The 27,907-nt window shown below is 36.0% G+C and overlaps 3 protein-coding genes across 3 annotated transcripts; 1 reads left to right on the top strand and 2 right to left on the bottom strand.

The window, feature by feature from the left end:
• Positions 1-11,451: 11,451 nt before the first annotated feature.
• On the bottom strand, positions 11,452-17,256 carry LOC107488460 (uncharacterized). The gene is given in 18 exon segments (XM_052262192.1): positions 11,452-11,686; positions 11,899-12,029; positions 12,180-12,324; positions 12,327-12,549; positions 13,169-13,209; positions 13,285-13,385; positions 13,475-13,877; positions 14,016-14,165; positions 14,265-14,293; positions 14,525-14,591; positions 14,674-14,726; positions 14,841-15,068; positions 15,156-15,222; positions 15,301-15,572; positions 15,705-15,771; positions 15,890-16,242; positions 16,349-16,436; positions 16,523-17,256. Coding segments are annotated over 17 exon segments (2,535 nt in total). The 5' UTR covers positions 16,395-16,436; positions 16,523-17,256; the 3' UTR covers positions 11,452-11,527.
• Positions 17,257-20,075: 2,819 nt separating this feature from the next.
• Positions 20,076-25,248, bottom strand: LOC107488461 (4-coumarate--CoA ligase 2). The gene is made up of 6 exons (XM_016109210.3): positions 23,851-25,248; positions 21,462-21,660; positions 20,960-21,105; positions 20,763-20,830; positions 20,562-20,664; positions 20,076-20,414 (listed from the first exon to the last, which is right to left on the bottom strand). Exons 1-6 carry the CDS (start codon positions 24,931-24,933, stop codon positions 20,289-20,291), a joined length of 1,725 nt encoding a protein of 574 aa, XP_015964696.1. The 5' UTR covers positions 24,934-25,248; the 3' UTR covers positions 20,076-20,288.
• A 159-nt stretch (positions 25,249-25,407) lies between these two features.
• On the top strand, positions 25,408-26,349 carry LOC107488410 (uncharacterized). The gene has a single exon (XM_016109163.1). The coding sequence runs from the start codon at positions 25,408-25,410 to the stop codon at positions 26,347-26,349; it is 942 nt and encodes a 313-aa protein (XP_015964649.1).
• Positions 26,350-27,907: the final 1,558 nt, after the last annotated feature.

Here is a 27,907-nt window from a genome sequence, read left to right on the forward strand (position 1 = left end):
AGTGTTGGCTCCGTTGCATGGGAGGAAAGGCACTAAAAGGCATTCTCACTGACCAATGCGCATCGATGCAAAGGGCCATTGAGATGTACATGCCAACAACAATTCACGGGTGGTGCATCTGGCACATCATGAAGAAGATCCCAGTAAACTAAACGGCTATAAGCGACACGAAGAAATCGAATAAAAGATAAGCCACATCGTTTGGAACTTGTTCACAAAAGATGTATTCGACAAAAACTTGAATGATTTCGTCACAAAGTACGGCCTTTTCACAGCTCAAAATGAGCCATGACTGACGCTCAGGAAAAAGAGTTCTCTAGCAAGCTTAACAGATTCGAATATAAGATAAATAAAAAGGTTACAAATAATTTTTGATAAATTTACACTTTCTAGAATGAATACTTACATAATTTAACAAAAATAAAATAAATAAATATAGATGGATCCTGCCTGTGACATATGGAGCAGATGACGTCTAAGAACTCAACAAGGAATAGAAACCATTGCAAATCATTGCTCTTGAATAGAAAGGCTCACATAATCAAATACTTATTCCTGAAAATTATTTTTTAAAAAGGGGTGAGTTTTGCAACTCAGTGACTAGACAGTACATCTATAATTTACATGAGACCATCTAAACATTATTATGAAAATAATTTTAGTTAGAAAATAATAATTTATATGAATAAGTGAATCAATAAGGGAGTTCTCATACAGAAATCAAATCAAATAGTCCACACTTGGGGTGGCTCCACCTCTAAGGGGTAGTCCTTTCCTCTAGTGTGTCCGTACGGAATAATAGATTCAACGTGTGGCCTACACGTTAGGCTAGCAACGCCCCTGCTAGCTGAGGTTTGAGCCAGATGCATCTAGGTTAACGTCATAACCGCTGTTAACTACGGTTTTCTAATACGAGCCTCCCTAACCAATTCAAAACATATAATTTCAAATACAACCAATCTTTGATCTTTCAAATATATACAGTATCAAATCAAATTAAATAATACTTTCTTATCAAAATACTTTACAAATTCATAGTATATGAGTGAGTATTCACAATACTTTAATGTTTCAAAAGCACGTATTTAATAAAATCGAATATTCTAAAATAATACAAAATTTCATCAAACATGTATATAGTCTCATGTGCAGATTAAAAATTCGAATTTCACAAAAATAATATTTAGTTCTAATAAATCCATTATTAAAATCAAGTTCAAATCCTTTGTTAATAACTTGTAAGTATAGTCATAAATTCAAACATCATATATCAAAATAATTATAGATGTAAAGCCAAATAATTATAAATGTAAAGCCTACTCACAACTTAGTCTCAAGGGACTGAAGATACCAAACTCATGGTACCAAACTAAAGGGTACGAAAGAGCGAAAAATTTAGACGGAGGCAGCAGCAGCTCCAATAGGCAAGCAAAACAACGAACAAAGGCACAACGGAACAAAAGTGACGAACGACTAAAAGCATAGCAACAACGACAACATCAACAACTGTGGTAAAACAGTAGCGAAAACGGAAACAAAAACAGAACAACCACTAACCAGGCTAGAACGGTAGTAAAACAGAACTGACAGAAGTGTGAAACCCTTCCTACGACGTTTTCAAAGGGCAAGGATAATGGCGGAACCAGTGGAGGAAGAATGGAGGATAGAGCACGGCCGGATAGGACAGCAGCTTTCTGACGAGTTCTCCTCCGGCGGCGACCCAGCAGCTCAGCGACGAGCTCCTTTAGTGACGATGGCAACCACCGCGACAGCCCCAACAGCGACGGCAGCATCACTGCTCTCTCTCTCTATGATCGATCTCTCTTTTCTCTAGTGTGCAACGGTGGCTTGGCGAGTTCGGCGGTGACGCGGCAGAGCGTGGTGGCGCGAAGCAGCAGCAAAGCGGCAACGGCTATGCGACGACAACTTGGCAAGTGCGATGACGGCAGTGACAAGGCCCACCAGCGCCGCTGCATCTTCTCCTTTCTCTCTCTCTCGGATATCACTCTCTCAAATCTCCCTCTCTTCTCATGTCAACAGCGGCGGCGACAGTGGCAGTAACACCCACCGCACTGCCTCTCTCTTCTCTTTTCCCTTCACCTCTGCTCTCACCCTTTCCTTCTTTCCCTCTTCCTTTCTTCTTTTTTTTTTCTTTCATTCTCAGCTGCTGCTGTTAGGGGTGTGTGTGTTGCTGAAAAAGAAAGGGGGCTAAGGTTTCTTTGGGGTAAAGGGATAATTGGGTGCTAATTAGGTTAGGGTTTGGTAAAAGAAATAAGGGTAATATAGGAATTTTAATAAAATTGAAGGGTTGGTTAGTAATCAAAGAAATCAAATGTAAAAGGTTAAAAAAAATTCAGGACATTACAGCCTTGGAGGCAACAAGTGGCTCTTAGGTAACCGAGGTTTTAATTCGAATTATTTTCATGCAGTTACTTTATGGGTTAAAATGTGCACAACTTTCGGTTTAACACAGCTCATGTGTTCGGTTCATTATGTAGAGCTATACGAAGATCGGCATATATGGATTCCAATTTATCTAGATCACCACTTTTGGGCTGAGATAAGAAGCACACAAAGGAGTGAGAGCATGCACATATTTTTCAACAAGTTCATCACACGCAACAGCTCCTTGAGTCAATTTGTGAAAAAATACGACAATTGCCTAGCAAGCAGAGAGCAAAGAGAGAGAGAAATCAATGTTGTAGATTTTTACACTGTGATACCGTGCGCAACAAAATCAGCAATAGAGGCTCAGTTTCAGCACGTGTATACTCACAAGAAGTTCAGGGAAGTTCAAAGACAATTCAAAGGAAAGGTGAACTGCATCACAAGATCAATGTATCCACCCTAGGTTTCACAACATACAAAATCAAAGAGCAGGTTTCTAACTTCACATTCAACAAGTTTTTTCATCACCTACCACGCAGTATCACGAGAGGTAAAGTGCCAATGCCTGCTGTTCGAGTCAAGGGGCAAACTGTGCCGCCATTCTCTGAACGACTTAAGCTTCGAGCGAGTAGATAACGTGGCACCGAAATATATACTGGAACACTGGAGTAAGAACATAAAAAGAATGTACACACACATCAAGAGCATCCAAGACGAGCCTCTACTAGAGCCGAGAAGCAAGAGATTCGATGATTTGGTGTTTCAGTCGCACAATATTTATGAATTTCCATCAAAGTCCGAGGAGCTAACCAGAATTCTGCACTGGCTGTTTCACAATGTCATGGCCAAGATGCAAGAATATCAAGTGAGAAGCAAAGGAAAAAGTTTGTTATCCCACGAAGAAGCGACATTGAGCGATGTGAACAACCTTCAAAGCCCCCACGTGTTAGAACATGAGGTCGGCCCAAGAACACACCGGGATCAAACCTGGAAAAAATGATATCAAACGCCATGATAAAAAAGAAAAAAGGCATCTCCAAGCGAGGTAACATTGATTTGTTTTTGATTTGGAAAAACATCATTTGTGTATTTTGCTAATATACGATTTATTTTCTCTTTTGCAGTTGAACCTTTTAGACAGCAGATCAACGATTCAGTCAAGCTCTAGCATTTACAATGCACCGGATATGAATGATCCCAGAGAGGATTATAGGAGTTTAAGTTTTTATTAACATAAATTTCCATTCATGTATGAGCAAATTTTGGTTCATTGAAGTTATAGGAGGGTTAATTTCTTACTGATGTTAGTCTTTATTGAATAGTCACCTTTTTGTGTTTAATATTAGCTTTCTGAAATTCTTTATTGAATATTCACTTTTTTTATGAAATAGTCAATTTATTTAGTTATGTCAAAGAGTTCAGGTGTTTCTAAAACTGAATACTGATAGCAACATTTTTTTAAAATTAGCTATCTGCAATAGTGATATATGCACTTTTTCGGTTCATCCAGTATATTAATTTCGGTTCATTTGTATTTTTGGGGCTCTTAATGTTTGATAAATACGCTAATTCCATTCATTCTGAACCTGGAAAAAAAACAGTAGCCAAACAGTTCCAATAGATATATACATTAACATCTCAGACCGACAGGACAAGGACTAATTCATTTTAAATCAGATATATACATTAATATTAGATTTCCAATAACATTTACATTAATATTCACATATATACATTGAAAGAAGTAGTGTTTGCTTTTTAAACAAGTTAAACAAAATAATGTTAATTACAACAAGTCAAATAAAATATATCCTATTTACTATCTATATCCCCAGATGTGAATTTACAAAAAGGGCTGGAGAGGGCAGCAGATGACTTCGGGAGTCTTATGGCTTCAGATTCCCGAATTACTTGGTCTCTGATTTTGTTTAGTTTGTGCAACAGGATGTTTGGACCATATTCGCGCCTGAAGGTATCAATTTCTTCCTACTATTCAATTGAAAGAAATTAGTTACATAAGAAATGAACCCCAACCGAAATAAGAAATGAAACGAATTTCATTAATTTAGAAATTACTTACTTGTGTCTAGTTTTTATATTGATACCTCTTCTCTTTTTTATCTTTCAAGGATCAATTGTTTCTAGCAATTTCATGATGTACATCCCGTAATCATAGCTAAGTAGGAAATAAGTAAAATATGATTAATAGTATCCAAAATAAAACACATTAAAAATAGCACTATCGTATAGAAAGATTTTTACCTTGTACATTGACCATTCAGCCTGATATGCTCTGCTTTTTCTCCCTCTCCGTCCTCCATTAAGGGTTTCGCCCCAGCATAAACCCTCATCTGGGAGATTATTAATCCCTGAAAGGGATACAAAAAGTGAATGAAAATTAGCAACTATAATGAATCGAACTCTGTTCATGTTCTGAATTTAAAATGTGATAACATTAAATCAGCAAGAGAAACATTTTGTGCATGCAAAAGAACCCAAAGTGAACACATAAGGATGAGGTGAATGTAAATCAGCAACAACAATAAACTGAACTTTGTTCATGTTCTAAATAAAACGTGATAAACATTTAATCTGCAAGAAAAATATTTCTGCATGCAAAAAAAACTCAACTGAACATTTAAGGATGAACTCAATGTAAATCACCAACTCTAATGAATCGAATTCTACTCATGTTTGAATAATTTACAGCAAAATATATATGATTTAATTAACTTACAACAAATTTGTTCAGTTTAATTCTCAAGTCAGGTATTTCATCTTTCATCTTGTTCACAGGGTCAAGCACATAGAATACCTTTTTCTGGACTTCGGCAATCCACAACCACCAGTGTCCTCCATTGTAAATCGGCACAAACATCTGAAATTTAGAAAAATGATAAAATATTTCAGTCTAAACGATAGAAAACGAGAGAATTATCAAAGAATTTTTAGAAATCACAACTTACAAATGGATGCGATGCGAGTTTTCTTTTGTCAAGAAAATGGCAGTAGTGGGCATATTGATCAACATCCATCCGATAGGCCTTGTTGGTCTTTGGATCAATGTAATTCTCACTATGGTTTTCCAATATAAACATCTGCAAAATGAATCTCAGTCAAATCACAAATGAACCAAACTATTTATCAGAATCAGTAAATTACTCAAGGAATAAAAAAATTGGCTTAACACAATATCCGTCAGCACACAGTGTATTTCTTCCTGAAACTGGAGACATTTTATGTCATTGAGAATCATGCAATGTGCATTGACCACCTACAGGAAGAAAATTTATGAGATATACGGTATATGAGTCTTTAGAAAAATCATTAATGCTAACGCAATAGGCAAATAATTTACCGTGCTTTCCACATGTTGTTCGGGCATTAGAGACAAGAAATGATATTTAAGCCCCTCGAAATTCGCTTTATGGTTCAAGACGAATATGGCGTCATATTCGTTGGTGCTATCTTTGGATTCTTTCACATGTGTCATCCAATGATAACACTTTTCTTTCAACTCCTCAGTGATTTCTTTCTCTTTCTCTGGAGTTTTGTACCCTTCAGCGGCTGTCAAGCTCGGCTCGGCACTTGTTGCGTCAGCAAATCTCATTGCTGCCACCACCATAGCATCTATCACCGCCTCTGCCAGGATTTCAAGCTATGTCATCGTCGGTTGAGAGGTTGGGGGAATTGGTTGAGATGTCGGGGGACTTATGCCAAGTTCGAATGAAGGTGCATCATGTTCCCACAAAGAAGAATGAGCAGCACTGCAAGATGACAGGGGAAAGTTTTAAGTAATAATGAAAAATCAATATCATATCACACGAAAGCTAATAAAAAATCATATTAATTGAAACTCACACGTTCAACGGAGGTTCTGGCTCCATCTTCCTCGGGGAAGATCCCTTGCCAGCCTGCTTTTCAGGTTCCAGAGGGCAGCTGTGACAAACAAAAGAGAGTACAATTAAACCATGTAATGAACCAAAATTATTCAGATTTGAACAAGTAAAAAACTTACAAATCAGGATGTGCTTCTTCTTCCAATTGCCATGCCACTGGAGCTTCTTGGCACGGTTGTTGTTGTTCTTCAGGAGGGCTGCTACATTAAACAGAAAAGAGTTCAATAACGACTCGAAATTAGTATTTTGTACCATTAAAACTAAGAAAAAGAATTCTAATTACAACTTAAAGCAACAATGAAAAAGCAATATCATATAACACCAAAGATTATAAAAAAAATGATATTAATTAAAACTTACACATTCAACGGAGGTTCTAGCTCCGTCTTCATTGGGGAAGATTCCTCACTGACTTGCTTTTCGAGTTTCGGAGGGCAGCTATAACAAACAGAAGAGAGTCCAATATATGAACACATGGAATTGATTTCTGGATTCAAATGATCCACAAATAAAGCATGTAATGAACCGAAATTATCCAGTTTTAAACAAGCAGTAAAACTTACACATCAACAAGTGCTTCTTGTTCCGATTGCCTTGCAGGTGCTTCTTCGCAGGGTTGCTGTTGCGATTCTAGAAAACTGTTGTATTAAACATAAAAGGGTTCAATAATGACCCATTATTATCCTATACCATTAAAACTAATAAAAAGACTTTTATGTGCAACTTACTCATTAACAGAAGCTTCTTGTGTTATACTTTCGGAAGGGACATAGGTAAAGGCATCTTTTATTAGCTCTTCCTTATGAGAACTTGGAAGAGACACCACAATAGGAAATCTAAGGAATGTAAACAAGGAAGAAGTTAATGTTGAATGATTAGAATAGGTACCGAGAAACAAAAATCTGCACATTGAAAAATGCACATATCCAAAGGTTGAGAACGAGTTTCTTCTCGAACCTCAATGATTTGGAGTTCAGGATCAGGTGTAGTGCTACTGACATTTAAATACAAATTCCATGTGATTAATTAAAAAAATATTACCTAAATCTAAAAGACCAACATAAATATTTCAACTTACACAGGTGGAGTTTGTAAACTCTGTTTTTGATTGATTTTCTTTCTTCTAAAAACTTTTACCAGAGTTTCCAAGGTATTTTTCCTAATAACAAAGATACCAAATTAAAATTAGCAACCAAGATTACAAGCAGAGGTCTAGAAACACCTGAAATTCATTTTTTAGAATCCAATTAATCGAATTTAAAGCCTGCAATGAACGAATTTACCTGGTATTGGCGGGGACATTTACAGACTGTGTGGAGCTCATCTGAGTCTGTAACAGAGGTTCGTTGCCCAGATTTACAGTCGGTAGTCTAAGCAAAATAAATAAATATTATTCAGTAAATCCAGAGAAATCAGAAGAGGTTTTAGGAAAAGTTAGCAAACAAAGAAAAAGAACTCAATATAAGAAACCGAATCTTACTTCTCGGATAAATCATTTCGCATTTCTGTCGAGTCAAAGCGATCCGGAGCAACGTTTGTTTTCTGAGCTTTGTCATTTCTTATCTTTGCTCTATTTTCTTTTAACAGTTGCAACGCCTCTCTTCTTCTTTCGGCAGCGCTGACCCTTACTCGTTCACTTTTGAAAATTCATAAAATAAGTATCAATGAAGCTAAAATAAAAGTATCAATTAACCTAAAATATGATTTCAGAAACTTACCCCCTCTCCGATTCAGTTTTGCTTTATGAACCTGTCAGAACAAGCTTGCTTGATTTGGTTTGTTTTTTGCACCCTTCTCCGGTTGTTTTCTTTTCACTGTCGGAGTTTTTTTATTTTTTTTCTCTGCAACACATACAAACACATCGAATTTATACCGGAGAACAATATCATAGTTGTAATTTACTTAACAAGCACACACAAACAATTTTCAGCAAAGAAAAGCCAAACTAAACCAGATGAACATTATACAATCGAAATGAACCGAAAATTATCAATTCCCAAACTCACTGTTTTTCAGATTCGCTTATGCTCTCAGAATCCGTCAGCACAGGCTTCTTTTTTTGGCTTTCTTTTTTAACCACCTTCTGTGGTTGTTTTCTTTTCTTTGTCCCTGTTTTTTCAATTTCTTCTTCTTCTCTGCAATACATAAGAACAAGCGCAAAAGAACAATTTTAACCAAATACAAGCAAAACAAAACCAAATAAACATCAAACTTACTGGTCTTTTGATTCACTTCTGCTTTTTGAATTTGTGGAACTGCTTTCAGATTCACTTGTTTCCGAATCCGTCGGAACAATCTTTTATTTTTTTTCACTAGCCTTTGTTGTCTTGTTCTTTTGGCTAGTGGTCTTTTCTCAGATTCAGATTCGGATTCGGAATCGGAAAAACTGTCTTCTTTTGAAGAAGAATCTAGAAAAACAATTTTCTTTTCTTCTTTCTTCCGCTTTCCCTTCTCTTTTCCCTTCAGAAATAAATGGTTTCTTCTCCACCTTCTCTCATTTTGATTTTCCTTCTTTAGAAGCATCTGAACAGAAATTTCAGGAAAAATTTTTGTTTAATTTACCATTATATCGGTTGCTTCCTAAGAAATCTGGTCGAGCATCCTCTTCCGTGTCCAACGGGCCACCGTGCCCAGGAGCCTCAGGTGCATCCAACCAAGAGGACTTGGATTCATGGAAATATATGAGCATCAACACAAACACGCAGCCATCAACGGACTGCTTCTTTCCCTTTCTCCCGTTTTCAATCCCCTTCCTCAGGAAGCTCAAGACATGAGTTGCCCAATCCCACTGTTGGATGTTGTCCACACGAAGGGTAGGTGACTTATGGATCGAGGAAGCCATGCTTACCGTAGTCGGCAGCAAAAAGCACTTTTATTTGGACGAAGACAACAGAAGTCCTCCAGAATTTCTGCGGGTTCTCCTCCCCTTCAACACTCATATCGAGGACAGATTTTGTCAAAGATGCCAAGGTAGCACATTTAAAGGTGTCAATAATCTGCTTGTCTACCTCATTCAGTCTGTCGTAGTTAACTTTTTCAGAAAAACGATCCCCTACAATATTTTAACCAGTCAAATAGGCTCAGTTTTATTTTCTGTAAACAAGTGAACTGAAAATAAAGCAAGCAATGAACCGAAATAAGCACAAGGTGAAAAGTGTATTACCCCCGTAATTTATGCCCAGCGTAGCTGCTACCTTGTCAGGTGTTATGAATATTTTTCCATAGAAAGTGTACAGGTGTCCATAATAGTCATCATAGTAAGCAATCAACTCTCTCAAGAGGCTGTGAGAGACATTCATTTCCGGGACATGTGCCAGCGCACATAATAGTCATCATAGCAAGCAATCAACTCTCTCAAGAGGCTGTGAGAGACATTCATTTTCGAAACATGTGCCAGCGCACCGAATCATATTTCTTCAACGATATCTTTCTTTTCCTGACTCATTGCCTTGAACACCCTCGCTATTGTCTTTGTCTAGCATCTGAGATCGTGAGTTTTCTGCAAGATTTTGAAAAAGTATGTCAAGATATATTTATAATACAAAATAGATTTTATTTGAATGAAAGGGGATAAATATATTTAATGTGTACATATGCTTACGTTATAGCGCGGCTTCTGCTTTTTTGTCTCCATCATCTTTTTCATTTTTGCTGTAACTACAAAAAAATTTGGTCAATACTTCACTCAATATATCGACAAGCACAAGCATGCATATTTTACTCAGGTGAATCAAAATGGCCAAATTCACTGAACCGAACACCATTCATGTTTTGAATAAAACGTGATAAACATTCAATCAACAACAAAAGCATTTCTGCATGCAAAAGAACTCAATTGAGCACACTAACAATTAAGTGAATCAAAATGCCTAACTCCACTGAACTGAACACCATTCATGTTCTGAATAAAATGTGATAAACATTCAATCATCAAGAAAATGACTCAATTGAACACACTAACAATCAAGTGAATTAAAATGGCCAACTCCACTGAACTGAACACCATTCATGTTCTGAATAAAATGTGATAAACATTCAATCATCAAGAAAAATATTTCTTCATGCAAAAGGACTCGACTGAACACTTAACAATCAAACGAATGAAAATGACCAACTCCACTGAATTGAATACCATTCATGTTTTGAATAAAACGTGATAAACATTCAATCATCAATAAAAATATTTCTGCATGCAAAAGGACTCAACTGAACACACTAACAATCAAGTGAATCAAAATGGCCAACTCCACGGAACAAAACACCATTTATGTTTTGAATAAAACGTGATAAACATTCAATCAGCAAGAAAAGCATTTCTGCATGCAAAAGAACTCAACTGAACACACTAACAATCAAGTGAATCAAAATGACCAACTCCACTTAATTGAATGGAAATAAGAACATATTTCTGTTCCTATGCCCTAGTTACGAAAAAAATTGATTCAGAATAAGTCGATCTACTAAATGAAGCAACTCAATCCAGTAAACCTAAAATGCAACTAGGAGAAACGCGAGATTGCGAGATTTTAAATGAACATTAGTTTTTATCATATGTTTCGCAGTCTCTATTTTTTTCGTTTGTTTTTTCTTCTTCCTTTCGAAATCTTCTCGCGATTCCTGAGTAAAAGCAGTTTCCGCAGAGAAAACGATCGAGCTTTGAGAGATTCGAAATTCTCCAGTAGCAATTTTAAGGTTGAAGAAGGAATATTGTTTCATAATAAAGGCGCGAATGAATGTTAAACGTTTTCGGGGATTTGGACACGTGTAATATACGTTCATTTAATAGGATTAAATTTTTTTAGTGTTTAACCAGCTTTGATGGACTTGGATGGAAAATTATATGGATGTATAACCCATCTGTTCTCTCAATACCCGCGGGGGAGTAAGATCAAACTTATTGGGAAGTAAGATCCATATTTTCTATAGTTCATGCCCTTCTTTACTATGCAACGTATTATCTTCAAACTTATTTGCCCGACGCCCGTCATACAAGGGGTTGCTTTTAGAAGACGAGAGAAGAAAAAAAATATAAAAGAAGTGCTCATCTTAAAATTTATAGACTTTTCCTTTATGAAAACTTACCAGTTAATAATTTTTTAAGTGTTTACAAGGTGTTATTAAGATATCCGCTAGCGCAAATCTTAAAGTAGCCTCGACTACAAAATAAAAAATCGCGATAGTGATTTTGCAAATTAATCAGAATTTCACTTCAATCGAGAAAAAGAGGGTAAAATCATTCACTAAATTTCACTTTTATATTGAGCCCATATTGCTAATTCATCATCACTATTGTCAAATTGTTCTGGACTAGGAACTGACTTAGAATCTTGTTGATCTTCGACATTTGCCTCCTGCTCAGTTGTTGCAAACTCCTCCTGTTCAGTTGTTCCAACATCCTCCTACATTCATGATAAAATGAGTTCAAAATTTTGCATGGCTAGACTGCAGAAAGTTATATAATCCATAGTATATAAGGTAAAGAAAGCAAGAACCCATATCTATCAAAGAAATGTGGCATTGATCAACAAAAAATATGGTATTGGATAAAGCAATATGAACATAGAGCAATAGATCTATCAGAAGACAAACAAAATGGACCAAGAGTGCATACATTAGTTCCAGGTGCCGAATTCTCAACCTCCTCTGCTGCCATCGAACCTGATGCATCTTTACCACGGTCTTGATCTTCCTTGGCTGAAGCTTGCTGCAGTCTCTCAATCAACATCTTAAAATGAAAATTATCTACAACAAAAAATAGAGAAGCCAATCAACATCGTAACATGATCTACAACTTCAGTAGCATCTCATTCGTTCAAAAAGAAGCCAATCATTTGAACAATAATATAACACAGTATCACTGAGAACAGCACAAAACAGGAGCTAAGAGTTAACCTTTTGAACGATTATTTACAGCATCAGCTAACCGTAGAGGATGCTGTCGCTCTTCCTTCTTGTACTTCAACTTAATTTGGTGACGTGTTCGATCAGGAAAAAGCTGTTGTATCATAGAAAAATCTGTGCCAAACTGCCTAACTGCCTATATTACAAGGTCATTAGTCAATTTAGAGACAGTTCATTATCATGTTTTGTCCATTTTCCCCTAGGAGTCTTTTCCATGAAGGATTGGTAGTTGAATAAAGAGGAAGCCAACGGAACACTCTCACTGGCTTCATCGTCACCTGCTTCTCTATCATCTTCTGAACCTAAATACTCCTCTTCACTATTAGCTCCAGCCTCGGCCTCATGTTGGGAATCTCCACCACTGCAAATATATTTTTCAAACTAAATCTATTTACTAGAATGCAAGTTACTCATAAGTGATATTAACAAGCCATTTGATAACATGCAACACATTCAGTATGAACTGTTACCATTTCCATTCTTGTTCTCAGAAACTGAGGAAAGTTAAAGTGTTTAGCATAGCATGGAAACTGGGAAAAGACCACTATCACATTTACACACCCTCCCCTGACTCAGGCCCTCAACCCAACTGAAGCCAATGAAATAATAAAATAATGCACCTGACAGCATGGCAAAATCCAGTCAAGAACTATTTTGACAAAGAGGTGAAGGACATCATAGAATCATGTAATGAGAAGTTACACCACTTAGTGGTTAGAATGAGATTTATATACCCCCAAGTGAAGGAAAAGGCAACAAAAAGAATTTCCTTTATTTAACATAAGTTCGTCAACATTTTCAGATTTTCCCCAAGTCAATTAAATATTGCATTATGTAAGAATCACACATATTGCAGAAAATAAGAATCTACAACATCATATTTTCAAAATCAAGATTTGCCTATATATAAGAAAAACATTTAAAATGTTAGCAGAAAATGTAATAGACTGTAAAGTACACTCTTGTTCAAAGCTGAATACCTTTGATTGGTAGATGTCTTTGAAGTTGCTGCCTCCTTTTTCTACAAAAAAAAAAGGTTAATGAAAACTTTAAATGATAAGCATACGTGACAAGGATAAAAATTGAGAATACGCACTGCCAGCCGCTCCCTGTGTTCTGCAAGTAAAATGATATCCTTGAGAGACAATGTATGCATATCAAGTTCATCCTCAGGAATTTCCAGCAGTGCTTGGTTCACTATGTAAAAGAAAAATACTTCCATAATAAGCATATAAGATATAATCACCAAAGGTAAAAATTACACAAAAATATTCTATTATGTTTACCACATCTTCTTTTTTGTCTGCTTGAATGAGAGAACTTTTTAGGAGGTTCTTTTTTGCCATTTTCTAAATCTTCATTAGCCTTCTTATGTTTTTGAGATGTTTTTCCATTTTTAGCCACTGATTTCTTTGTTGAATTCAATGATGCCTTCTTCTTGGAGGAGTCATCCACTTCAAATTCTTCATCATTCTCTTCAGGTTCATCTCTATACGGATTATAGGGAGGGTCAAGGTCGTCATCATCATCATCATCCTCATTCACCGAGTTGCTAACAGGTTTATGAGTTGCTTGCTTCCTCCGCTGCCTTGAAGTTTTAACACCTTTATCCTCCTCATTAGCACCAGATTTTTTGCGCTTCCTAAGAGAACTCCACACTGCGTCTTCCTTTTTTCTTCCATTAGCATCCTGATAACATGGTATAATAATAACCTCAAAAACAGATTCACATATAAGAAAAAGGAAAAAAGCAAACAAAAACAGATCAAACATATATTAATGGCTTATAGCTTATGTTTTACTTCTTTTTTCTCTAGTAAAATCAACCTGCATAAGATCAGCCAATGTGGGACTATTTGGAGAATTTGTCAGTTCTTCATCCACCGGGATTTCAGAAGCTGGATCTTTGTCAGTTTTCTTGGACTGATAATCTGAGACATTATCAACTGGGCAGCCAGGACTCAAGTTCACAGCTTCCTGAGACCAATAATACACTGATTAGTTTTATACAGAAAAATCTAATTTAACATATTTTATATAAAACCATCATATCTCTTATAAGAACATGATCTCCACCTCTGTTTCCGATTGAAGAATTGGTTTTCCTGCACACAGAAGAACACTTTTAAGTATTACCCACAAAAAAGACTCCCACACACAAAAACAAACAGCAGTGTCAAATATTTGTGATTGGCTGAATGGCATTTATTGATAACATCAAGATCTAAGGGCAGCACGTCAAAACACCAGTGATGGTGATGCTCACATAAGTTAGAAGGATGGACCCTGAAGATAGTTGCCCCAATTTAAAAGACTACAAAGCATTTAATATTCACCTGTAGTAGTGGCAGCTTGGGTGGTAAAGTCATCAATGGATTCCAACCCAGCAAAAATGTCTGCACTCTGGAGGAACAAAAACTTTTCAACATTTAGCAACTTAATGAAATTGAAAGATAAATAAATAAAATGAAAAACCCTCTTTTACCTCTGCAGCTGATTTACCAACACTAGAAGGCAAATCCCTAGTTCCATTATGAACTGCAACATCAGAAAACACAGCATCGAGAGAATCCAGTTGGGAAGCACTGACTGCTGCCAAATTATTGTTGTCTTTAGAGAATGGAATACTTGAGTCCACATAATCAAACTTACTTGATAAATCAGTTGCCATAGGAATCTCTAATGTGGGTACAGGTGAATTGCTTGGTTGATTTAACATACTAATGCCATCATCACTAGACTGAAAAGATTGAACTTCATTCATGCAAAATGTAGGCAACTCAACAGACCTTGCCATCATATCATTAGATGAAGCAGAAGCAACAGCAGGTTTTGCGCCTACTCTAGGTCGTGGCTTAATCTTGGGTTGAAACTTACGAGCTGCAACAAAAAAGACATACAAATAATATATCTTTCAGCTAATATAAAGCATATTAAGTAATTTGAAATAGAAACGATGTTACTAACCAGTCCTAGTGCCAGGATCAGGGAGGACTTCACTAAAAGGATCCAATTCAAATTTCTCAGACTCTGCCTGAAAAGAATTCCCTTCCTGAGTTGATCACCTAGGTAAAGCAATTGACGTACTCAAAGAAAGGCAAAAAATTTATACCTCTCGTTCTCTTCCAAAGATAAGGTTCGATTGAATGTTGCTCTCAAGTATTGCAGCATCATTATCTGAAGCATTTTCAAAGCCCACATCCGGGCCAACTTGCATCAAATCATCACTAAGTCCCAAGCAGTCGTTGCTATCAAGAACTGGCTCTTTTTCATTTTGAGCGGGATCTCCCATACTACCTCCGGTTGAGCATATTGTAGATAGAATAGCTACATTATTTGATAGCTTCTCTACAGAATCAGCAGTTTGAACTGGATGTGTTGAGTCTAAACCAAAGGACGTATATGAAATGAATCAGAACATAACCAAATTGTATGTTGTCTTACACATTGTGACACTTGCTGCATAAAATTACAAATGAGTGAATGACTAACTGGTTATATGAAAGCATAACTTACCATTACTGAGATTGGTCTCAGGAACAAAATTAGAATGTCGGCTCCCTTCCAAAGCTACAGGATCTTCCTAGAGTTCATAAACATTACAAAAACTGTTATAAATACTACATAGCATCAAACAACTATAGCAAATACTACTACTACTAATACTAATAATAATGATAATAATGAAAATGGACATTTACCTCACGAGCTGACTCAACTTCAGTCGATGCAGCTGTGGAAGGTTGAGCATCCACTAAGGCTGCAGTATCTACATTTACACCAACTTGCTGAGGATTTGCCATTTGAGATTTTGTGGCATCCTCTAAATTTGAACCTGCAGAATGTTGAGGTCGCACACTCAAAGTGGAAGCAACAGCAGCATGGCATTTACTCTGGGGAACAGTATCTATGTCCTTACTGCTGGTGATGATGGATGAAGCAACACGTTCTCCCTCTCCATCTTTAGACGAGATTTCATGTTTTTCAGCAGAAATTTCCTTCCGAGGCACCGGTTTCGGTTTGACCTTCGGGGCAAACTTTGCCCCAGCACGACCTAATAATGAATATCAATAAAGCATATAAACAAAAATGACAAAAGCAATAATATTCAACCAAGAAGAAGATGAAGCTTTCTCAGTGTCATTTAGTCGAACATTTACCGCGCCCAGCAGGAGCCGTTGGGAGAATATCATCGTAAGGATCCATGCGGCGTTGACCTATTTCACCTTGAATTAAACAAAACCAAATCTGAAATTCAGACAAGGAAAATTTTAAAATCGGTGAGGTTTCTGCAGAGTATGAAAGGTAGCGTAGAAATAGAATAGTAGTGGTACCCGCGAAGAATGGAGGGAGAAACTGAAAATTCTTAACTCTTGTTCCTCCGGAAAAAGCTGTTGTATGTAATTCGTGCGTGGAGGAGGTGGGCTGGCCCACTTCTAATTGGGCCAGGGCTAGCCCAACTGATTTGCCGAGACTGTAATGCTAAACGACGGAGAAGTGCAGAGGCGATCACCGCGGAGGTGGTAAGGAGATTTCCGACGCAGCAGCGGCACCCTTCGGAAGGCCTGGCAGAGGTTACAGAGCCAGAACGCGGCGGAGCTCCGGCCACAACCTCAAGGAATCCTTGCCAAACATGGAGCAGCGCGTAGGAATCGTTGGAAGAAAGAAGAAGAACCGGGTTGGCGTCTGGTGCTCTCTGGGTCCGGAGATGTTCTTTCGGGTCGGGTTGCGAAGTTGGACCTGGCCCTAAAATTTACTCCGAGGGCAGTCGAGGAGGTCCGAGTGAATATTGGGAGTGAGGTTAGTCAAAATTGACGGAAAGAGGTGAGTCAGGCAATTAGATTGGACTAAGAGGAATGGAGATGGAGGAGGCGCGCCAGATAAGCCACGAGCTGGATGTAGCAGTGGAGATGCAGAAGGTAGAAGCCGCCGCGACACGTTGAAGAAGAAGAGGAGCAATCTTGAGATGTGAACCGGAGAGTGTGATTTGCTAGGTCATGGTGCCGAAGAATTCAGGGCGAGTGTGAGTTCCGTCGGAGTAGCTGGAAGCCTGGAACCGAGCAACCAGCGGGGAAGGGACAGTTTGGGCCCAGTTTGGGCTCAGCCCATAATTTGGGCTTCTTTGTCATCCTCTATCTGAAGTTTTTATGAAGTGCTCATCATTCTGAACAAATAAAAAAAAAAAAAGACTTATGCGACAAACCTGGCTGATATTGTCAAGTTCTTTTGTTATTATCATAGTTATCAAATCTCTTTGGATTTTAATCCCTGTTGTTAATAAAAAAAAGTAAAATATTAAATTAGTTCCTACGTTTTGGCGTAATCTTATTTTGGTTCTTAATGTTTAAAGTATCTTATTTAAATCTAAAAAAATTTCATTTAACTTTAATTTAGTCCCATTGTGAGGTCAAAGTTAAATAATTAACAAAATGTCCTATATGACAACGTTCAAAAACAAGATCGATAATTTAGAAAATAAGTACAAGCTTTAAAGGCACAAAATCAACCGCGAATGTATCAATATTATTTATCATTCTCGTTAGTTCTATAGAAATATTTCATTTAAATTGTAAGAAGAATGATAAATAAATGTATTGATACATTTACGGTGGAACTACGTTGAAACTAAATAAAACTTTTTTGAATTCAAATAGGACACTCTAAATCTTAAGGACCAAAATAGGATTACACCCTATGAAGTACGGACACTTCGTTGAGTTGCCGTATCCGCGTGTCGGATACATTTCGGATACGACACTCATCGACACTTGGACACACCTAAATATCATCACGTGTCAGCTGTCCAGCCTTATTCTTAATATGTATTATTGAAATGAGTTTAAAAATAATATATATTATTATTTATTAAAACAAAAAATATTTTAGATACTTTTATACAGTTAAAAGAAGACATTAAAAATAGCTAAAAAATTATTTTATATTTTAATAACAATAAAATATCAAAAATTCATTGTAATTTATCTAAAAAATACTTTATATTCTATATATATGACGTGTCCTAAAATTCGTGTGTTCATGTGTCCCGTGTGTTCATGTGTCCCGTGTCTATGTCAATGCCCATGTCCGTACGTCATAGATTACACCCAAACATAGGAGACCAATTTAATACTTTACCCATACAAAAATATCAAAGTTATCAAACTCAGTCCCACCCTGATAGTACCGAATCAAAAATCCGGTCAATTGGTCATCAATCTTAGTTTTGGTCATCATTTGAACTAGTTAAACAATTAACCCGGTCAAACTTAGGCAAACTCAATAAAATCGGTCAAATTTATTCAAGATCGATTTAAACCGATCCGATCAAATCCGGTTAAGTTAAAAAAATATTATTTTCTATACATAATTTTTTATTAAATATATTACGTAAATAAAATTAAATTATATTTACAAATTTAAAGAAAAATATTATTTTATTAATTATGATATATTTTTTATTTTTATGATTGTTGTTCCGCTCTGGAGTATGACTTCCGACTTATAACTCGGCTACAGTCAGGCTAGGTAGTCCTTCTATAACGCGGAACGTCTTCTCTGGAACCGGGGTGTGGTCAGCGTGGAATCTGCAAAAGGGACTCCGCAAAAGGGACTCCGCTCGGAGTCAGTAATATTACAAGACAATGAGAAATACTTTAAGAGAGAATAAAATAGATGTCTTATGTGGGCTGAAGTGTTTTATTCTTCAGTGTTTAGATGAAGAGAGATCAGAGAAAATCATATCCCCTAGTGGGGTTAGGAGGTGACTTATATAGACAGGAAAGCTTAGTGATTTCGCCGTTATATTGACCTTGATAGTAGGGCTGTTATGGATATTTTTTGTTGTTCTCTTATATCTCGGTAAGTTTGGAAGATTCAGCTATTATCGGTTAATTTTGTAGAATTTAAATCCGATCTTTTCTGCTTGTGGTTAAGCTCGGTCAAAACTTTTGGAAGCCGAGTATTTCAGTATGGATCAATTGTTATTTTTATTTATTTTTATAAATATTTAAGGAGTATGTATAATAAATATAAATTTATAAATATCTGAAGAGTATAATAAATATAAACTAATTGATGAGTTATTAAAATTTAAAAATAATAATTAATTAAATATAAAATAAAATTAAAAAAACATTTATTATAAAAATAAAAAAAATAAATTAAATTTTATATAATTATTTAATTATAATAAATCAACTAATTTAACGTATAATTTATCGATTGAACCAGTAATTTATTGATCTAGTATTCTGATTAGTTCGATTATATTCGGTTCTTGGTTCTTACAGTTATTATTAGTATACTTTGGTATTCACATGTGATCCGTGTGTCTCAGTACGGCTGGACTGCGTCACTGCAGAAATGAATGTATGGTTGTTAACTTCTTATTTCTACATGAGTTGCGGGCGGTTATATTTTGAGGAATGACAAAGTGTTTTTGTTGACTTTATTCCAAAGTCCAAACTTAATCGTGGAGCTAGCATGTGTTTTCCTTTGTTGCTTTGGTACATGGATTTTTTTGTTTTCATTTTAAACTAATTGCTTTGGCTTTCCTTTCCATATTTCAACCAAGCATTTTTATTAATGATTTACAGTATATTATAAGGTATCTATCAAAACTGTTTACAATGACCAATTATAAGGTACCGTTTTCTTCACCAACACTCCAAAGTAGTTTTTTTTCTGTATACATTGTCAAATGTCAAACTTTGACTCTCAATAGAGACTAATCCAATCTCTTTTGTTACAATCTCTTATGGCTCACGGAAAAAAACATTTTTTAAAAAACAAATAATATTATTAGTAACAATAATAATAACAATTATATTCCGAATTTTAGTGATGTAAAATCACCTAACTACAATCAAAAGTCTCTCAAACAAAAAATTACAGCAGACAACAGAGGAGTAAAACCGTCTTCACATGAAAAGAATACAATTGTTTATTTGCTTCTCGTATTGGCTTTGTGCCATGAAGCATTAAATCATAAGATTACAATTATGGAACCCGTACCCAAAAGAAGAGAGGAAAATAAAAGGAAAAAAAGAAAGAAAGAATAAATATAGAATATACTGCAAAGACAAAAGTTCTATGAAGCGTCTAGGGCTTAAGGGTGGTGGTGTTTTCTAGCTTTGCTCTGAGGTCTTTCCTTAATATCTTTCCTGATGGAGACTTCGGAATTGCATGCACAAAGTACACTTTGTGTAGTCTTTTGTAAAACACTACCTGCACACAACAAACACCGCATACTTTAATTTCAATAACAAGCTCTCAAAATATCAAGGTTGTCGAATTTCCATTAAATTCATATGGCTTTTAATTACATATTGAGTTCAAAGCAGCCAAAAGTAATGAATCATTTAACTTAATTACCTGTTTAGCTATGAATTCCTTTACAGACTCTTCAGTGAGTTCAAAGCCATTAGATCTAACCACGAATGCAACAGGAACTTCACCAGCAGCAACATCCTTTTGCCTGTTATAAAATTGATGATATTAGTTATGTTACTAGCTAGAGTTCCGCTGTATTAGTAAATTAAATAATAAATCAAGATTCAAGGAAATTAAACTTACGGGACAACAGCTGCGTCTGCAATAGAGGGGTGACTTACAAGAAGGGCTTCAAGTTCTGCAGGGGGCACCTACAACAATCAAACATCAAACATTTTATTTATAAGCATGAGTCATGAGGTGTTGTTACAATATACTTTCTGTTTAAACAATTTTAATGAAATGTATTACATGCATCAGTTAGAGAATAATTTCAGTACCTGGAAACCTTTAAATTTGATGAGTTCCTTGACCCTGTCAACGATGAAGATTTCATCATCATCATCTACATAACCAACATCACCGGTATGCAGCCAGCCATCCACATCGATAGTTGTTGCTGTTGCTGTATCATCGTTCAAATACCCTACAAGGAATTCAAATATTTGACATAGTTAGAAATAAGCACGTGTATCGGAGTTCATCATAATAGGATTTGAACATTCTAAATTATAATTATAATCACTCACAGACAGATATAAGAAGAGTTTATTTACAATTTTATTTCTTAAAACACACTTCATCATATATCATTTATAAAAAAATATATATATTTTATTGCTATTTGTAAGACTCGAATTTAAAACTTTTTAGTTAAAATATATCAGCTAATTTTACTTTTATTATTTTTATATATATTTACTAAATAAAAAAGTAAACTAATATGCACATTGATACTCATTGATACACTAGTAAAATATAATATACATATGGTGATCATACCTTTCATGATTTGTTGACCACGGATGCAAATTTCACCAGGTTGATTATAACCAAGAGAGCAACCAGTTTCAGGGTCGACGACCTTAAGCTCAGCATTTCTAACAACAGTGCCACATGAACCTGATTTCGTTGGGAATGGTTGCTTCGCAAAGCCCAAGCACATGGACAGCACTGGCCCTGCCTCTGTCATCCCGTACCCCTATAATAATTCTTAAATAAATCATTACTTCGAACGTGTAATATATAATTAAATAAATACCAGATCCCTAGGTCTACAATTCTCATCATAAACATGCATGTTGACACCTATCCAGTTGTTTTACCATTTTTTTAATTATTATTTCCCACATATTTGCTTAGCAGCAGTCACGAGCTAATTAGCAAATAGAGGTTTGGAATCAGTACTAATTTACTAATTGACATGATATTAGGGTGTTCATCACATTGGGTATTTCGTGAAATAATTATGTTTACACTAGAATTATTATATATAAAGAATTTATTTTGTCGATTTTGCAGATGAGCTGTCTACAATTCTACATGGAAAAGAATCTTATGTGTTATGAGTTATGACCTGTTTTGTCATTTTTGTGCGTGTCTGTGGTGGTCATTTTTTCTTTTGGACATTTTTTCTCCTCAAATGGGACTCGACAGAGACTAAAGATCTGATATCTAATTTTATATATGCACTATTTATATATATAATTTTCATATATTTTTTTATTAAAAATGTTTGATAAAAGAAAATAAAAATTATTTATACTATAAAAAATGTATTAAAAAGTATAAAAATAGTATAATATTATTTTTAAATTTTAAAATAAGTTTCACAATTTTTGTTTAACATTTTATGAAAAGATTATGAATATTTTAAAGGAAAAGTCTAGGGGCCAATAATTTTATCAAATTCTGGCCAGCATGTAATCATCAAAAAAAGTAGGCCATTTGATGAAATCTCACATTAATCTCACACTATTAAAAACCTCATTGATAGTTATTTGATGACTATAAATCCCAAAAGTTGCTGGCCTAGCATTCCACTATTTTAAAAGCCTGTTCAAACTTGTTATACATACATCGATTGATGCTTAAGTTTAAGATTAACTTAAATTGACCGATTAAAGAAAAGGTAAAATCTTTGACTGGCCAATACAAGTGTTTGGGGAAGTTGGCAGTTGGCACTTCATCATGGAGCCAAGTCAACTACTAACCAAACTATGACCATGAGGATCACGTTGCCAAGTTTGACAGGTAAGTAAAACGTTTTATAATACTATTAAAATAAAAAATATAATACTATTTTCATTTTCAAAATAAATGATGAAAGACCAAAATAAGCTTATATCTGGTAAGAAGTAGTTATTGGAAAGACATCATCATTTTTGTCTTTTAAGCTAATTTATTTTCCTAGCGGGGGGTATATAAAGACATAAAAAGGAAGAAAACTATTGTCTTAAAGTATAAATCCATCTAAAGCAACAAACAAAAAACACGAGCGCTTTTTGCCTTTTTCCTACTCGTGAACCATGAATCAATGATAACTAGCACCTCATATATCCCCTTTTGTGTAATAGGGAATTCCACATATCCCGTGAATAATTCTACTTTCAAGGCCCACTTTCAATTTCCTCTCCACCACAATAATAGTTTATTATTATTTTTTCAAGATCATGCTTAAAAATACTAGTTTAAATTATCTATTTTAATATTATTTTCTTTTATAACATTTTTAAAATAATTGTTAGCTAAATTCTATCTTTTATTATCAATTATCAATTTAAGGGAAAACAGTCAACTTTGATTCTTCTCTCCCTTATTCATCTCCTCTTTAACTTGGAGAGATAATTCAATTCAATTCAATTCAATTTCCATTATTCCAGTTCATTCCAAACACACACTTAAGCTAATCTCCAAAATAAGAGCCATCATAAAGTTTTTGGTCCCCAAGAACAGGCCGGATGCATGAACAAGAGGTTATTGTTGTTGGGGCTTTGGAATGTACGTGGGAGCAAAGAATTCAGTTGTGTATTAAATGAACGCAATCACCAAATCAATAAAAAATAATAAAATAATTAAATTTCATTTTGGTTCTCAACCTTATGATTATAATATAAACAAAATTATTCACGTGAAAATATTAAATATTTTTATGTGAATATAATAAAGATTTGATATATTTAATTAAATTATTTAACATAATATAATTCAATTTAGCCTTCAAATCTCAAAAGCTGTAATTACTAAGTCCATAAATCAAGGATTTAATTGTTACTTTTAAGAATTTTGAGAACCAATTTCAATTGGAATATGGGCAAAATTTTCGATTTGGAGCACAAAATGAACATTTATCCGGGAAAAAAATAAAGGAAAAAAAAAAGAAAAAGCTGACCTGTCCCAAAACAGCTTGAGGCACCCTGCTCCGGAGACCCTCTTCGAGCTCCTTGCCGAGCGGCGCCGCTCCGGACAACACCAACCTTATAGAGCTCAAATCATACTCCACCACCATCGGATTCTTCGCCAGAGCCAGCACGAGCGGTGGCACCACCATCGCCACCGAAACCCTGTACCTCTGAATGAGCTCCAGCAACGTTCCAATGTCGAACTTCTGCATCAGCAACACGGCGCTTCCAGCTCTCAAAGCACACAACAGAACACTGTTCAGCGAGAATATGTGGAACAGAGGAAGAACGCAGAGAAGAACGTCCTCCGTTTTCAGGTACAGGTTAGGGTTTTCTCCGTCGACCTGTTGAGCCACGCTCGTCGTTAAGCTCCTGTGCGTGAGAACCACTCCTTTCGGGAGACCGGTTGTTCCGGAGGAGAACGGCAGCGCCACCGCGTCGTCAGGGTGGATCTCAACCTCCGGTAGGTCGTTCTCGTTTCCCTCGGAGATCGCTGAGAAGTGCAGGCAGTTCTCCGGCGGATCGTCGACGGTTACGACCTTGAAATCCTCTCCGATTTTGGCGGAATCGCTGTCTCGGAGCTTGTCAACGTACATTGCCTGCGTGATGACGAGCTTGGCCTTGGAGGCGGTGATCTGCTTGAAGATCTCGGCGGGAGTGTAGAACGGGTTGGCGGTGGTGGCGACAGCGCCGATCATGGAGGCGGCGATGAAGGAGAAGACAAACTCCGCTGAGTTCTGGAGGAGGATCATGATGACATCGCCCTTGGTAATTCCGATGGCGGACATGCCGGCGGCGAGTCTCCGGGAGGCGTGGTATGTTTCGCCGTAGGTGTAGATTTTTCCGGCGGAACCGACGATGAGACATGGACGGTCAGAGATTTCATTGAGTCTTTGGAAGCAGAAAGAGTGGAGAGGAAGGTGGTTAGAGAGGGGTATATCGGGTAATTTAGACTTGAAGATGTGGACATTTTGGGGAGAAGAATTGGGTTGTTGGGTTGGGTCAGCGGTCCTTTGCTGCTGCTGTTGTTGTTGGGTTTGGGTGCTGTCAAGAGAAGGAGCTACTGACAACATGGTGTGTTAATTTGTTATTGCAATAATGAGAGAGAAAAGGAGAGAGGAAGTAGTGAAATAAACGAGTATAGGTGTATGTATATGAATATGAATAAGAATAAAAGTGTTGAAGAGCAGAGAAGGGTGTTAGGTGAGAATGAGTGATGGCACAAGCTAAGAGAAGAGAAGAGAAGAGAAGGAGACGTAAGTAGACGAGGGAATGGAGATGGGGGCAGCCACGCTACCATTTGTTGTTCAATATTGGCGCACAACACCCCTACCTACCCCCTTTTCCCTGTCTTTTTCTCTCTCACTCCCCTCCCCATCTACTTCCAGATTTCAAGTTCTCAACTACCTCCACTAGGGGTGTCAAACTATCAATATGAATTAAGTTTCTCCTATTATGGTATGTAATTAAAAATTATTATTATAATATATATATATAAACAAAAGTTCTATGGTGCTAGCTTGGTTTTTCTATCACCACATCAACTCATGCTAACTTTCCCTCCAGACCCTTACGATGATAGTGATAACGATGATGATTTAGAACATGATCATCAGAACAAAAGGATTATAATTTCCCCTGAGGTTTTCATCAAAGGGACAGTGTGTGGTTGTTCCATGAATGTTTTCTTGTGTAGTGACAACAGGTACACAAGTGGCTATGGTTATTTCCTCCATGACCCCATTAACAAGGAATCCTTCAAGCTCCCTTCGCTCGAGGTGAAGGAGGAGTGTCTTCATGCTATTGGCTTTACATGTGATCCATATTATTGTAATGACCCTAAAGAGGATTCAAGGAGAAACTATCTTGATCCTAGGAAGTGTTTCAGGGTGGTAAGAATCAATTCCTTCATTGCAATACACTATGAATTCGAGGTTGATGTTTGGTCCTCAGAGACAGGGAACTGGAGACAAAAGACTGTGATATTAGATGATGGTTTTGCTTTTGCTCCTCACTGGTCAATGAGTTTTGCATATGAAGGAGGATTGTATTTCATGGGTAGGACTAGTATATTTGTTTATGATCCTTATGGACTTAATGGTGAGACACTTGATTACCCTATTGATTCTGACCCAATGAACATTATGAGCTTTGGTTTTCTTGGAACTTCTTGTGGAGACTTGAGGATTGCTGAAATTAGACACAATTATATTAAGGTTTGGGAGTTGGGGTCGAATGACTGGGAATTATTACACCATGTTGATTTCTCAGGACTTTTGCCAAATGAGTTTTGTGCTGATTACTATAAGCGTGTGGGGGGTTTTCACCCACATGAAGGGGAGACTGTTTACTTGTACTCTTTTAATGAAGGGATTTATGTTGCAAATCTTGAGACAATAAAATTTACCTACATCCCTGGATATCAGAAATCTGATTTGAGTCCATTTCATTTGGAGTTGCCATTGTGGTCATCGAAGGATTTCTTTTAGTCATAGTTTGTTACTTGTAGATTTCAGAACTTTTTCTTTTAGTCATAGTTTGTTACTTGGTAGATTTTATGTCTTGAATAATTTGATTGTACTTTACTGTAGATTTACATGTATTATCATATGATACGATGTAGTAAACAAATGATGAGAAATGACCAAATCTTATTGAGTTGTATTCCGCCTACTTATTTTTTCATGTAGAGAAGAGTGCATTAAACATAAGATTAGGTGACTACTTAATTAAGATTTATTGAGGGACAAATGATAAATAATTATTAGATATTTTCATTTCATATTAAGTGTCTCATTCTAATTTTACACAAGTATTAAGACAATTATTATATTTTATTGAAAGTATAAACAATCAAAAGATAAAGACAAAATTATCCCAAAGTCTATCTTCTAAATTTTCCTTCCTATCTAATATTAGAAGATATAATATATAAAAAATAATTGCTGACGTCCTGAAGTTAGAAAATGATACTTTATTTGTAACAAAACTAAAAATGAAAAAAAATTGAAAGAATAGATCACAAGTGATTTTTTTATTAAGTGATTTTGAAATCATACATTAAAAAGAAAACTTGATTTTGTCATCGATATTTATTTTAGCGATAACAAGATGAGGTCTTTTAAATGTGGTCATCTAGAAACCAAAATAAATGTGGTCATCTAGAAACCAAAATACCAAACGGGAGGTATTCAGAACCCTAGTCCAAGTGAAGAGTGAGGCAAGTCACTAACTGCCGAGGAATGATTCCGAGGCTCTAATGCTTTTGTGCCCATATGTCACCTTTTTGTCCTATTGGACAAATTGATTATCAGCCGTCGCCACCTTAACTTTATACGAGTGATCTCGAAAGTATCACCAGTCGCCGTCTTAACTTTATGAGATTGACTTTAACTTTATGCGAGTGATCTCGAAAGTATCGCCAGTCGCCGCCTTAACTTTATGAGAGTGATTTCGGAAGAAAACCCGTACTGTGAAATTAAATGTGAAGTGTTTGGGTTTGTTGTATGGTACTTAGGATCGGGTGTTGTTCAATCCATCTAACAAAAAAAAAGTTTGCAAGTGCTACGTTTCATGGTAATTTCAATTCCAGAAAAAGGTTTTCTAACCATATGTGAATGTCACTATAAATGCACCTCCTATTGATATTATGCTTCCCACAATTTTAGCTTGGGTTGTTCTAGTTTTTACATCTATCTTTTCCATCCTTAAGTTGTGGTAGTAATAGCATTGTAAACAAACAAAACACGGAACAAGAATGGATAATAGGGTAAGATACTAAGATAGTGATTCAGAAAGAAATTATTAATTACATCACTTATATATGTAATATTGATCATTTATTCCAACTGTAATTAATAAATACAAAACAAGATAACTTTGATTTGACTTGGACTGATTTTTATTATCTTCTGAGCATTTTTGTTTTCATTTTTCTTCTTCTTTGAAACACCTTTGAGCAGCAAATGATGATTGTACAGGTTAGAATTTTGTCAAATAAATCCATAAATTGAGAAAGAGAAAGGAACCTGCAAATGATAACAAGTA

The sequence above is a fragment of the Arachis duranensis genome, chromosome 5, assembly GCF_000817695.3.
Source record: "Arachis duranensis cultivar V14167 chromosome 5, aradu.V14167.gnm2.J7QH, whole genome shotgun sequence".
NCBI classification, from domain to species: Eukaryota; Viridiplantae; Streptophyta; class Magnoliopsida; order Fabales; family Fabaceae; genus Arachis; species Arachis duranensis.

What these genes read in the sequence shown, in the direction of transcription:
- LOC107488461 (XM_016109210.3), bottom strand. Translation starts at nt 24,933, where the DNA reads ATGTTGTCAGTAGCTCCTTCTCTTGACAGCACCCAAACCCAACAACAA. An exon ending in GCAGACGCAGCTGTTGTCCC is followed by an intron (nt 20,665 to 20,762) that starts GTAAGTTTAATT and finishes ATTTTATAACAG; the next exon opens with GCAAAAGGATGTTGCTGCTG. An exon ending in AGGAATTCATAGCTAAACAG is followed by an intron (nt 20,415 to 20,561) that starts GTAATTAAGTTA and finishes TGTTGTGTGCAG; the next exon opens with GTAGTGTTTTACAAAAGACT.
- LOC107488410 (XM_016109163.1), top strand. Translation starts at nt 25,408, where the DNA reads ATGCTAACTTTCCCTCCAGACCCTTACGATGATAGTGATAACGATGAT.